We start from the raw sequence: 13,119 nt of genomic DNA on the forward strand, positions 1-13,119 counted from the left end.
TTGGTTAGGGTTGGAAAATATCAAGTTGAAGATTAAATACAAATATTTTCTTTAATCTAGTCTCTCCTACCTATGCACAGCAACAGGTCTCAGGAAAACCCCATCATGCTTACGCTGGAGCTCCAAATCAAAGCCGCTGAAGCTCTGGTGCTGTTCCTCCGTCTCCGCTTCCACGCCCATATTCATGGAAAGATTGGCCAAGCCACCGCGCAATTGTGGCTTCCGGCAGCGCTCCTTCTCCAGCCTGTACATCTGGGCCAGCAAATGTTTGTGACCCCGCATATTGGCCAAATCTAAGGGCGTCTGCTGAGCCTGGGTCTTAATCTTCAGGGCGTTGTGGTTCCACTTGTAGAGCAGCAGCGAGCACTCCACATGGCCGCGCACGCAGGCCCAGGCGAGCGGAGTGAAGCCGTAGACATCCTGGCTGAGGGCGTCCAGCTCCGTTTCAAGTATGATATGTGGATTCTCTGACCTCCAATTTAGCATGGCGCCCACCAGTTTGGCATAGCCCAAAGCGGCGGCCAAATGGAGCAAAGTCATGCCGCGTAGTCCCACAGTCCAGGAGGCAGATGTGCTGGGCATGCTCCAGGCGTGCTTGATTAGCTTGTGGCAATAGGCTACCAGCTTCTCCTCAAAGTTGGGCTCCAGATAAAGAGAAGTGTGATCGGTCTACAAAACCAAACATTAGATTAACAATATGAATGTATAGTATAAATTGCTTACGAACCGTGAGTTCTTGCTCCGTCTTCACTTGCAGCTTCTCATCGATGGTAGACAGGCGATTGAGCAGCGTGAACTTGTACAAGCAATCGTTGGAACTGCTGGCATCGAAGGGAGCATCAGCCAGCAGCGACAGCTTGTACTCGAACATCACGGAGTTGGAGACAAGGAAACCACCGCAGGCAACCTGCAGAGTCACAAATCCGGCCTCGTGGGCTGGACAATAGCAGCGGAGAACTCCATCCTGGACAAGTTGCGTGGGCACTGGTTGGGCATCAAACAGCACCGTATAGGCGCCGCCATTAGAGCTCGTCCAGGGTCCAGCCACTAGAACCTTGACGCCTCCCTCCGTGTACGACCACTCTGGACTAAAGTCGCATATATTGAGCACCTTGCGCGGCTGTGATGTCGTTGCCTCGCCCAAATAGGAGCCCTGCTCCAAAGCGGTGTTATTCAGTGCCTGCTTGTCATCCAGATCCAATTCGGGAAACTCCACGAGCATATCGAAGGCGTCCAGATTGGCAAACACATCGTCCGTTTCATCCTCCTCAACCTCGGTTGGAGGTTCAGGTTTCTTCTCCGCCTCCTGTGGATTGTTCTTGGACTTGCTGCTGCCGCCTGTTGCTGTCGTTGCACTAGATGTTGTTGCTCCTGTTGCTGTCGTATTGTATGGCATATTGGCAATCAAAGTACGCTGAATATCCTCGTGGGACAGATCCAAGGTCTCGTTGAAGAAACTTAGAGTCTCCGCCGGGGGCTCCTCCTCGGTGCTGCTGCTGTTGCTGCTTGTTTGATTGTTCCCGCCAAAGCTGCTGCTCTCGTCACTAATTTGGCTACTGTTATCACTGGAAGCACTGAAAGTTGCACAACCATTTTGGTTCAGGGGTTGAGCCAGCGACTGCGACTGCGGCTGACTCCTATTGAGGGCTTCTGTGGCCTGATTGTTGACTGTGTTGCTGTCCTGCTGTCGAATAAGTTTGAATTTAATCAACATAAATACAATGATTGCAGGCGATTTTGCGGTTGTTACTCACCTCAGAGAGCGCATTGGCGCTCATTAAATTATCACAAGTTGCTGCCGTCGAAGTCGTTGTAATTTGTTGCTGCTGATTGCCATCGATAATCGATTGTAAGGAACTCGAAGTGGACGAAGTGCCCGATGTGGGTGTGGATATGGATGTGGGAGTGGATATGGAAATGGAGGAGGTGTTGTTGCCAGCGGAAGACGTTGCAGGTGTGGGCTGGCTGCTGATGCGATGCTCGGGTGACATGCACATGGCTTCCACGGGGGGTTGGGCCAAGGAAAGGGGTTGCACTTGCGCCAGAGGGGGCGGCTGACCACTGCTTGGGGTTGCTGTTGTCTGTTGCAATTTATAATAATGTTGCTGCTGCTGCTGGTTGCTGTTGTTGCTGGAAGCATTGAGTTGCTGCTGTTGATTGTACATAAAGTTATTGTTGCCGGGGTCGTTATTATTTACGACATTTAATTCGTTGTTTGTTTGAGCTGCTAATTGCTTGCTGGCATTGCTGCTGCTGTTATTGCTGCTACTGGAGTTTGTGATTTTGTTTGCGGTCATGTGGTTTTGGTTTTCAATTAGTTCAGTGTCCATAACATTTGAGGCCACTACTGCCGCTGCTGCTGCTGAAGTCGTCGCAGGATCTCTGGCTGTGGCTGTGATCGTTGTATTGGCTATTTGCAGCCTGTGCTGCTGATTGAGATGTACAGAATTCTGGCTTTGACTGGCAACAAATCGCTGCAGGCTCAAGTGCTGCTGCTGCTGTTGCTGTTGTTGCTGGTGGTATTGCTGCTGCTGTTGGTGTTGCTGCTGTTGTTGTTGCATCACCAGATTGTTTCTTGCGGCCAACATTTGACTGGCTCCTCGATACTGCTGTTGCTGGTAGTTCCCATCCTGTTGCTGCTGCTGCGGCGGAATGATCTGGAACTTGATGGCGGACTCCTGCGGCAACTGCTGCGTGACATTGTGGAACTGGCCGTGATTGTCCAGGTGCTGCCTTGGCCGCTCCGCCCATCGGGAGTAGAGTTTGCTGGCCACCACCACATTGGGCGTGTTGCCGTTGAAGGTCTCGCCCAGCCGCTTCTCCTGCACCGAGGACTTAAGCATGGCGCCCGATCGTCGCATCACGGGATGCGTGCAGGTCTTTCCATCCGCACATCCTCCATCCCCGCAGCCGCAGTCCAGCTGCTTTACCAACGCAGCCTGGCGAGACAATCGCTGCTTCTCCATCAGCTGGCAAACAATGGACTCCACCGTCTCCGCCGTCTAGTCATGGGAAATCCACTTCAGTTAGCTGTTGTAACCAGTATTATACAGCCTTGTACTCACCGATATTTCTATGTCGTTGCCTGAGTCGGAGTCATCATCCGAATTAATTGTGGAGACTGTGAAAAATTATAGTATATAAGTTTTCAATTAGAAGTTTATAAACCACTTTGGTTTATTAGGGTTTAGTCCTAAACAGATAAGTTTCAAGAAAGGATATTTGTTCGGCGAAAAGAAATCTTATACTTGTTTGATATTTTCTCTTAATAATTAACGTGCACAATTCAGAAGTTTCTGGTAATCTGCTTATTGAAGTATTATTGAATATTTTGTTGAATATTTTTTAAGAAATCTTTTAAGTTCTTATCCAAAATCAACACTTACGCATGGGTTTCAGCTGGCTGACCAGTTCCTCCTTGGTCCACTCCTTCTTATCGCCCCAAAGTGTGATGCTGGGCGCAATCACTGCCATTTTATTATCATCTGGATACGGGACATTCAGATAGTGCACCAAAACAATGTCCGGATTCTGTTTACGGGAAGTGAGAAATATCCTCCCAGGATTAGAGCAAACCAAAGGAGAAGCGGGATGCCCCACTTACCTGCAACAGCCAGTAACATCTGCGATGAAATGTGGGCAATATGGCCGAGTGTACGTAACAACCATAGATGCACTGTGGATAAGAGGGGGCAGAAATCGAAGGAAATTCAATTTATCAATCTGGCAACACAAACAAGAGCATAAAAAGGGTCTAAAAACTTGGGGAATCCCTACTCCGCTCCACACGCAGCTCACTTGCCCCCGTGGCGAAGAAATCCATTTAATTGGAAAGCATAAAAACGAAGAGCAAGTGGATTCCAAATTAAATTACCAACCGCCCACGCTAGGGGGCGCCACTTGGTCTTCGGTAAGTGCCAAAAATCAGGACTCAAACTCAAACTCAAACCGAAAACCAACGAATCGAAACGGAAGAGTTGAGGAAACGGGTTTCCCTGACTTATAAAACATTTCGTTGCGCATTTTTCTTATTCTTAAGACTTTTTGCCGTCTTTTTTCTAGCTAAGTCTTTTTTTTTTGCAATTTTTTTCTACCCGCTGATAAATTTGTTGGCTCTTGTTGCCCGCGATATGCCGCTGACTTCTTTCGCTTTGCCTTGGCATTTCCTCTGTACTATCTCCCTCGTTTGGGCCCAGTTATCATGTAAGGAGACGGCACCCCGCCAGCACTGCCAACTGCATAAATCTTCGCCGGCCACGTTTACTTGCGAATGTATTAAAATAAAAATTAAAATAAAAACAAACGGCGAAGGAACTGTGGAAAAATTGGCGTGAAATTGCCAAATGTTTTTATGTTTCTATAATGGCTTTGGTTTGGGGTATAGATATTCTCCGACAGTCAGACATTATAAATAAGCTTAACCCTTGGCAAGGCTTATTTCATTAGCAGGCAACGGCGACGTCGTTCACATCCTTAGGCAAACACTTGCCATGGACGAAATGGCCGAAGGAAAAAGGGGAGGACACCGTAAGTTTCTGTCAACTTCCGGCGGGAAATCATAACTCACCCAAAAGGAACCCCCATACGGTCAAGAAGAAAAAAGAAAGCCTTAAGGAAGTCCGAGGAGTTAAACCCATTTTTTTTTAGCCCCTTGACAAATGATGGCAATGACTGGAAAACGATTCCGGCTAATTGCCTAATTGTGCAGCCAGCAATGACTCTTAACCGGGGGAAAAAATATGTGAGCTCACCTCAGTGCCTTGTACTTTTAGTTTCATGTGATCCTCGCGCGTTGTCTTGCCATCCTTGCGCTTCTTCCAGCAGTAACCATCGCGCCTATAGCGAACCTTCTTCCTGGAGTACAGCAACAGCGATCCACTCTTGGGTCTAAAGGGAAATTATATACAAGTAAAATATTAAAACTCTTTAAAAAATACAATATAGGTCCTAAAACTCAATTGTTGCACTATAAATTCATTCAAAAGTTAACTTAAAGTGGTGTTATGAAATGAAAATTGTATTCAATATAAAAATAAGCAACGAATTATTCAATGCAATGCTTATATTTGGTTAGGAAACCCTAAATCATATTATCTACTATATGTTTTGAAGAACAAGATATCCTTAAAACGGACTTTAATATAGATTTAAATATTGTGACTCACCTGGTCCGAACCTCTTTGGACTGCCACTCGCCGTGCTTATCAAAGCTGATAAGAATCGCAGCGATTTCCTGGAATACATAAACAAAAGCTATAGTACATACTTCTATATTTGCATAACAAATACATCTTGGTGAAAATATTCAGAGATAGCGCAAGCGGCCTTCACAACGGCCTTATCATCGCTGCGACACTGGAAAAGTTATTTTCCAACCTCCATCATTTCTCCACGAGCCCCCAGCTCACCCGCTAACTTGGCTAACTGACCTCAACTAACGTGCTAACAATTTCCGGACTTAATGGGCAAACGACTCCGCTGCCCAGTCACGGAACTCGCGGCATTTCCTCCGCCAAAAGCTGGAGAAGAGGAGGGATTTCTGCGCCATAAAACAAAGGAAAACATTTTAGAAATTTCATTTGACCGCAAAGCGGACACTGCCACCGAGAAAAGCAGAGGGGGTAGATTGTAGATGGTGGCCGTGTGTTAACCACAATTTACAGGTGTCGCCGGCAGTTGACACTTAACCAGGTTGGCGGCCAAAAGACCAAAAGACCAAAAGCCAGCAGAGACGCATCCCGAGTGCAATTTGTGTGCATACTTGAAATGCCCTGTCACCGAGGAATATAAAATCTTAAAAAACGATGGAGTTCAAGATTTAGACAGTCAAAAACGATTCGAATGCAAATCACACAACAGTCAGCGAAAGTTCACTGGGAATTCTCCCATTTTAGACATTTCATTGCATGTTTTGCCGATAAAGTTATCAATTTGTTTGCTTCCTTGACGTTGCATGAATAATGCAAAGTGGCCATCCATCCATCCCCAGCATCCTCAGCTGTGCAGCCAAACATGAGTCTCCATGAGTCTCAGTTTTGGGGAAGATATCGCAGCATTTGCGAGTGTCATAAAAATTGTATATATCGGGAATAAAGGAAGGAGTTTGGGCAAATCACAGGCGCGTGTTTGTCAAGTGGCAAACGTTTGCATTTTGCCCAAAATTGCCCCTGACTTGGCTGTTCCGCCGCTGAAGAGCATATGGAAGGACATATGGAAAGATAGACACATGTATAGATGGATGGCTGTTGCTTATTTATGCATGGCTCAAGCGACCTACTCCAAACTCACTCCTCGCTTTATGATGAATTCCGGGCACATACTCGGAAAGGCGAAGCATTAAGAATTTATGCCCACCTCAGCGTATGGGCCGCCCTTTTTGGCTTAGGGCGTGGCCCTAGTCAAATGTTGTTTCAACACTTTCACCCAAGCGAAGAACAAACGATGCATCAATCATATAGGAAGTCCATGGCCAAGCAAATTGAACTTTACTTATAGGACATAGCAAATAGGAAGTCAATTGTAGGGAATTTATTAATATATAATACAAATATACCAAATCTTTTAAACTGTGATCTGTTCTAATAGGTTTTTTTATAATATCCAAATAATTTTAAAAAATTCATTGTTAATATTTCTATGAATAAACTTTGTCCTAAGTAAAACCGAAATTTCAAAATATATCTGGGTTAACTGAGATAGGCTAAGATATTCTGTTGAACTATCATTTAGTTTTCTAATTTGTCTATTTTAGGGAATAAATTGTTTGATATCAGTACTAAATCCTAAAGATCTCATCCAGTTATTCAAACCATTCCAATGCCAACACTTGCTGTCCTTAGAAAAACCAGCAGGGACTAATTTAAACCATGCCACTTAATCATTTCCAGTCAAGTGGTCCTTTTGGTGACCAACGCAGAGCGGCCAGTTCGGGTCACCCAGAAAACGAATGGGGCGACAAAAAAATAAACATAAAATTGCGACTCATTATCAATTTAACTTTTTGATTTTTAAGCTGCGCCTTTTTGCAACCACACACAGACACACACGGTCGCTTGTTCCCGGTGTTGCTATTATTTTGCAGTTGCTTTATGAGCAGGGTCGAGTGTTCTGGCCCCTGGCTACTGCTTAAATGCCAAATTAAAACCATGTGGTTAAAGCGACTGTCCCAGGATCGGGTGGGGTCATCCTGCCACTTTACCGTCCCCCAACTGCCCCCTTTTCCCTGTAAGCAGACTAAAATAAGCGTGCGTAATTTTATTTATGCCCCGTGCACGGCTATATTTTGTAATTTTTGCATGCTGATGCAGAGGTAGAGGTGGAGAGGTCCTGTAGTTCCTGTATGTAGTTCAGTTTACGGGTCCTGCTGCTGGATTCAGAGTTCTTTGCTTTTCAGTTGGTAAACTTTATTTTAATCAACTAGAAGATGCTCTTACGGTGGGCAAGAATTTAATAAATAAAGTACTTGGTGGTGGAATCGTTATATTACTGGGGTGAAACATAAATCAATTATCTTGCTTTTAATAGTTTGAAAAACATTTTGGCATTAAAAACTTTTCTAACAATATTTTCTATAATAATTCATAATTAAGTTTAAAAGATTACAATATAAAATATATTATAGTATCATTAGTATCTGATTGAAAGGATTTAGTGGTTTTAACCACTTGCACAGGAGTTTAAATTCTAATATTTCAAACGCTAAATGTTTAGTGTATAATATTATTATTTAACCCCCAGCTTTTTTTAACTAAGTGAACTTTGTTGCGATAGTGTGTAAAGCCTCCATACCACCCAAAAAAAAACCCCCCCACCAGCTTGAACTTTACAACTGTCCAAATGAATATTTGCGGTTGCGCTTAATTCACAAGTAAAACAGCAAGCCAAGCTCATTGCAAAGAATTTTTCCTGTTTTTGTTTTCTCATTTTCCGCGAGTAAAAACTTTTATTGCAAACCGAACTGAATCCCTGGGTGACAAAAAAAATGGGGAAGGGAAAACACGGAAGCGAACTTTTCGGCGACGCGTGGTCAGGTTTTTAAAAGCGGGTCCCCGAACACAGATTCTAGAGTTCTAGTTTTACTGGTGTTTGCATTATAGTTTGTGGCGCAATAAAAACGTCGCGGAGCCTTTCCTAATGGACTGCCGGCCATCTCATTAATCTGCATATAGAAATTCACAAGTGTGTGGCGCCTCAAGGAAACAGGGGCAACGAAGAGCCGTCGTCGAAGGCTGTCAAAGTGTCCTGGCGAAGGACTGGCAGGCTCATCCGCCTGTCAACTGTCCAAGGCCCCACCGAAGTCGTCGACTTCCTTTTGGCTTTCACTTGACTACCCCGTTTCGACAATTTTATGTGCAATCAAATGCAAATAGAAACAAAAAACACAAATACAAATACAAACAGTCCCGGAAAAAAACAAACAATACAGAAACAGAAACAGACCAACTTAGAACTAAAACTGACCTCATTTGTATTCCAACGATGACGCTGTGATGGAAAACTGTCGGCTCTTGGCAGGCTCTCCAAATTGTCGGGCAGCTTGATGGGTTCGCCATCTGTAAAAGGGGCAAAAAGAAGAAAATGAGATGTTTAGTGCACCGAAAGCGCAAGTCGGGAAATCAATTTCGCATATCTCCATGCCGTTTTCAGCCCACTCCGAAGACCCTCCCCACATTTCCACCTGACACCCAACAGGTGCAACTGTCGGACATTCATAAATGCGACAAAAATGTAAATCAGTTTAGAGCGATGATTTATAGTTGGGGCCCACAAAAATGAATATATAGTATACAAAAAAAAAGGGGGAAGAAATCCTATAATGTCAACATTAATAAACGAGTTTTGCATTTCTCCATTTATCAAATCCGCTCTTCAACATTAGCTGGCAGAATGCGTGGCAAACTTTTCGGTTTTGAGTCATTGAATAATTACCCACACTTAATGGAGCTTGCAACGTAAATCGAACCAACTTTCGGTTTATTAAAATGCCACGCAACTCGCCGAGGGTAAATAAACTTTGCGGCCAAACTGTAATTTAGCAAAAATGTGTAATAAAAGCGGACACATCTACGCGACATCCCCCTTTCCTTCTGCCACCAAACTCGTCGTATATCAAAGAGCCAATAGGTTGCACTCGAAGAGCCATAAAAAGTATTTGTACACAATTTATATAAAGTGCTCGGAGCGAAGCGACTTCGCTTGCCAGTCCACCAATTCGCCAGTAAAGGCCGCGTAACCGAAATGTGTTGCCAAATTGCAAATGCCAGACGTTGGGCGGCGGAAGGGAGCGGCCCTTTTGGGGGCGGGGCAGCACAGACAGTGCGTGTGGTTGTTGTTGGCACCCCCCCTCAAAGAGGTGAGCACACACGACCAGGGATGTGCCAGTGATTCCATGATCATAACTTACCCCTAAGTCAGTAAATTTACATTTTAAACACTAGTCGTTGCCTATTAGTTGAGTAGCGCTGAGTTTGTCAGAAGATATTTGTTGATGATTGGAGTTGACGCTTACTTAAAACTTCTGCCTTTTCTTTGAAACTGATTTCAAATTGTTTCGCTTGATACTTAAGACATCATATATATTTGATGTAAATAATACATACATAAATAGGTTAAATATTTCCAGGAAGAACAGCTGAAACCCCAAACCTGCACTTGAAAATTGATTATTAATGAACCTTTTAAAAGTTACTACGACAAACTGTTAGTGCTGAATTAATTTCCAATAAAAAATATTTAATTTCAAGCCTTAGGTATAGGTCTTTAAGATAAAGCACTTAATTTGTAACAATTTAAAAAGGAGAAGACATTTAGTTAAGAATACTACAAGCTATATTTTAGTCCGAATTGCAGAAATATCTATAAATCATACTAAGGATTAGATAATAGAATCCTTCGTAAAATCAATGCTATTTTAAACCAAAGAGGGATCCAAACAATTATCAATGGAGGAGAAGTCCTTTGAAATCACGCACGCATCCCTGGCGAGGCAAGGACTTTCCAGACCCCTCGTCACACTTTGTTCGCAATGATGACGTTGATGTAGTTACTTTTTCAGGGCGTTGTTGTAGTGGCAGTTCAAGTTGTTTATGTGATTTTTATATGGCTCACGTATTGGCAAAGGACACGCTCTTGCGAAAACCTGAGGGGCAGTGGGGTGAATTGGCGACAAATTGTTTGCTTTGATCGCACTCTCCAGTTTTATGGCCAAACTAATTTGTCATCGCTGCCTTGAGCTGCTCAACTCACACCGCTAGATTGAATTGAAAAATGTTCAAGCGATAATTGTCAAAAATGTCGAAACAATCACAGCACCTTGCCCCCCTTTTTCCAGACAGCCTTTGCACCTATTTATAATGCAGTTGCTGCCATTGTTGTCAAAAGTGCGAGGGGTTCGGAGGGGGGAAAAGAATAACTCTGTTTGATTAATACAAATAAAAAGTTTTTTTAACTGCTCTTTGCATATTTCATGGCGAAGAGCTTCAAAAACTGACGTTGCCCGCCATCATAATAGACTTTCAAAAAAAAAAGGGAGGGTAAAACCGAAGGCCCAGCAGCCGCGACTGCCAAAAAAGAAGGTAAACCGCAGGTGAGAGGGACGCGAGATGAAGGGACCGCGGTCCCATGTCGCCAATGTCGATGGCAACGTCAGCGTGGCACAAGTTTTTCCCTTTTCCTTTTATTTTTTTCGGGGGTTTTGCATTATTACAACTTTAACAGGGGCTATGGGCTACAGACCCCTCTATAATTTTATCCACCGCTTAATTGTGACAAATGCTCTTTGGTACACAAGATTTTCTCATAATTTGGCTGAAGAATTTAAGCAGCAGCAGCCGGTAAAACGTAAACTCTGGGGAAGGTGGGTTTTTGGGAATGGGTGATGGGATGATGGTAACCTCGGCCATGTCCCACGAATTGACACGGCAAATAGCACAAAAGAGTTGATATAAATAATAAATTTGCGTTTTATGAACCCCTGTCCAGGTGGACTGAGTGAATCGCGAGAGCTGCCAATTTGAGCTGCCTGCCAAATTGTGGCTAATAAATATCTCACCAAAAAATGCCAGAATGGGAGGCATGTCTGGGTGGGCAGTTCAGTTGCAGTTTGCGTCCTATAAAACATACAAAAGAAAAATTGTTTTGCACTTTCGTGACCACCGACGTCGCCGAAAAGTCAGCGAGTGTGAAATTACTTTTGTTCAGTCACACACTCTTGCCACAATTAAAACCCATTAAAGTGTCTCGGAAATAGCTACAAAACAACTGAGAAATAGAGCCCCATGTTAAAAGTCTTGTCTACGCAATTCTTTATCGCAAGTATGCCAAAGAAATGGGGAAATAAATATCGCTCTAGAGGGTTTTTGAAGATAACGCATGATGACGTCTCTGAGTAGAAAAGTGAGGCGAAAACATAGACCAATAATAAATAGAGATAGCCGAAAGTATGAGAAAGAAGGCCAGAACAGACGTCATGGTTAAAACAAATAGCCAAAGAATGAGGTAGAGTAAAAGTTTCTCAAGATAAGAAATACAAATATTTGTTAATGTGTAAACTATAAGAGGGCTTGGAAATCAAAAGGGGTAATAGTCCAGCGAAATGTTAAATTATTAGCTCGAAGATGATTATTACTCATAATGGGTTAAGTTTGATATATGATAAATGCATAAATATTCTTGCAAATCTATGTTTACCTAGACAGACCCTCTTTCAACGTCACTGTTCACCAGATATATAATTCAGAGCTTCTCACCAAGCGAAGTCCACATAAATGACAGATGTGCGGATGATTTATAGCGTAAGCAAACCCAAAACAAACACACGCTGCTCCACACGTTGCGGTTGATAAAAATCACATTTTGGCAAAGCGGCAACGACTAAGTCAGTCGTTTTGCATTTTCCTTGGCTCTGTGGCATTACAAGGAAACATTTCTCATCCAGTTTTGCATATTTCGCCTTGGCGAGCGGCAAGAACAGCAATTAAAAGACACATAACAGCAAATATGCATGTCAGGCGCGACGGGGCCAAACAATAATTAGCCCAAAAGCAGCAGCAAAATGCAATTTCACCTCAAATGAGGAATATTTGCAAAAGCCATAGGAAGCGGTGGAAACACAAAACAGAACAGAGCACAACAGCGATTAACATAAAAATGCAACAAATGGGGGCAAAACGGGGAAGTCTGAAAGTCATAAAAGTCCTATTAATGAATGAAATCTAAACAGAAAATACGACAAAACAAAGCTAAAGCCAAACAAAAGTTTGCAAAAATGTTATAAATTATTTACAAGTTATGGTTGGGTCAGAGGGACTTTACAGGGTGGATAAAATCGGAGGGGTTTAGCTCACATTGTCATCGTCTTTTGTGTCTACGGGCAATGCAATTACGTGCGGATTTCATTACTTTTCCTTTGCTCGTTACGTCTAAGTTTTAGTGTCCTTTGTATGGATATTATATGAGTTTTAAAGGCTTATGAAATTATGAGATTTTTATTCCAATAGAAATTGGGATTCAGTAAAAAAATGTTATAGAAATGATCGCAGTACTTTGTAAATATAATAATTTCTTAAATATTAAAACCTTAAAGAGCCTTTTCATTTATATAATAATACTAAGAGACCTATCGTTTTAGTCTCTTATATGGATATTATAAGAATTTTAAAGGCTTATGAAATTATTGGATTTTTATTCCAATAGAAATTGGGATTCAGTAAGAAAATGTTATAGAAATTATCGCAGTATTATGCAAATATAATTATTTCTTAAATATTAAATACTTAAAGAGCCTTTCATTTAAATAATACTAAGAGAATTCTCAGCGCCGTGTTCACCCCTTTTCTTAAGCCAATTTGTTACTTTCAAGGAGCCGTGTTTTCCCCTACTTGGCTTAAGTACCTTGGCATAAGCCGCGAAAAGTATGAATTTAATGCACTTTGGGTGAGGTAAACTAAAGGTTGCCTCCCTTATGTGTCTGATTTGCTGACAGGAGGGCCAAAGGATAAAGGGGAGACACTCAGTTAAGCTGCCTGCAAATTATATTAATATTGGGGCTCTTCATATCATATATTTTTTCCGGATTCATTCCAAATTTTTTTGCCTCGCTCGCATGCAACGTTTGTATAA

At 42.7% G+C, this 13,119-nt stretch overlaps 1 protein-coding gene across 8 annotated transcripts in view; it reads right to left on the reverse strand.

Moving 5' to 3' along the window:
- Positions 1 to 13,119, reverse strand: part of LOC108040843 — a 35,056-nt gene that overhangs the window by 4,537 nt on the left and 17,400 nt on the right. For 5 of the 8 annotated variants that reach the window (XM_017118484.2, XM_017118480.2, XM_017118482.2 and 2 more), the window contains 9 exons: positions 8,461 to 8,552; positions 5,166 to 5,233; positions 4,752 to 4,887; positions 3,605 to 3,676; positions 3,387 to 3,531; positions 3,066 to 3,121; positions 1,755 to 3,002; positions 728 to 1,684; positions 71 to 669 (listed from right to left, as the gene is read on the reverse strand). In XM_017118484.2, the coding sequence (XP_016973973.1) occupies positions 71 to 669; positions 728 to 1,684; positions 1,755 to 3,002; positions 3,066 to 3,121; positions 3,387 to 3,531; positions 3,605 to 3,676; positions 4,752 to 4,887; positions 5,166 to 5,233; positions 8,461 to 8,552 (3,373 nt within the window). The remainder of the gene's footprint in view (positions 1 to 70; positions 670 to 727; positions 1,685 to 1,754; positions 3,003 to 3,065; positions 3,122 to 3,386; positions 3,532 to 3,604; positions 3,677 to 4,751; positions 4,888 to 5,165; positions 5,234 to 8,460; positions 8,553 to 13,119) is intronic. The other 3 variants (XM_017118485.2, XM_017118486.2, XM_017118481.2) reach the window with 1 other exon arrangement.

This window comes from Drosophila rhopaloa, unplaced genomic scaffold (genome assembly GCF_018152115.1).
Source record: "Drosophila rhopaloa isolate 14029-0021.01 unplaced genomic scaffold, ASM1815211v1 contig_115, whole genome shotgun sequence".
NCBI classification, from domain to species: domain Eukaryota; kingdom Metazoa; phylum Arthropoda; class Insecta; order Diptera; family Drosophilidae; genus Drosophila; species Drosophila rhopaloa.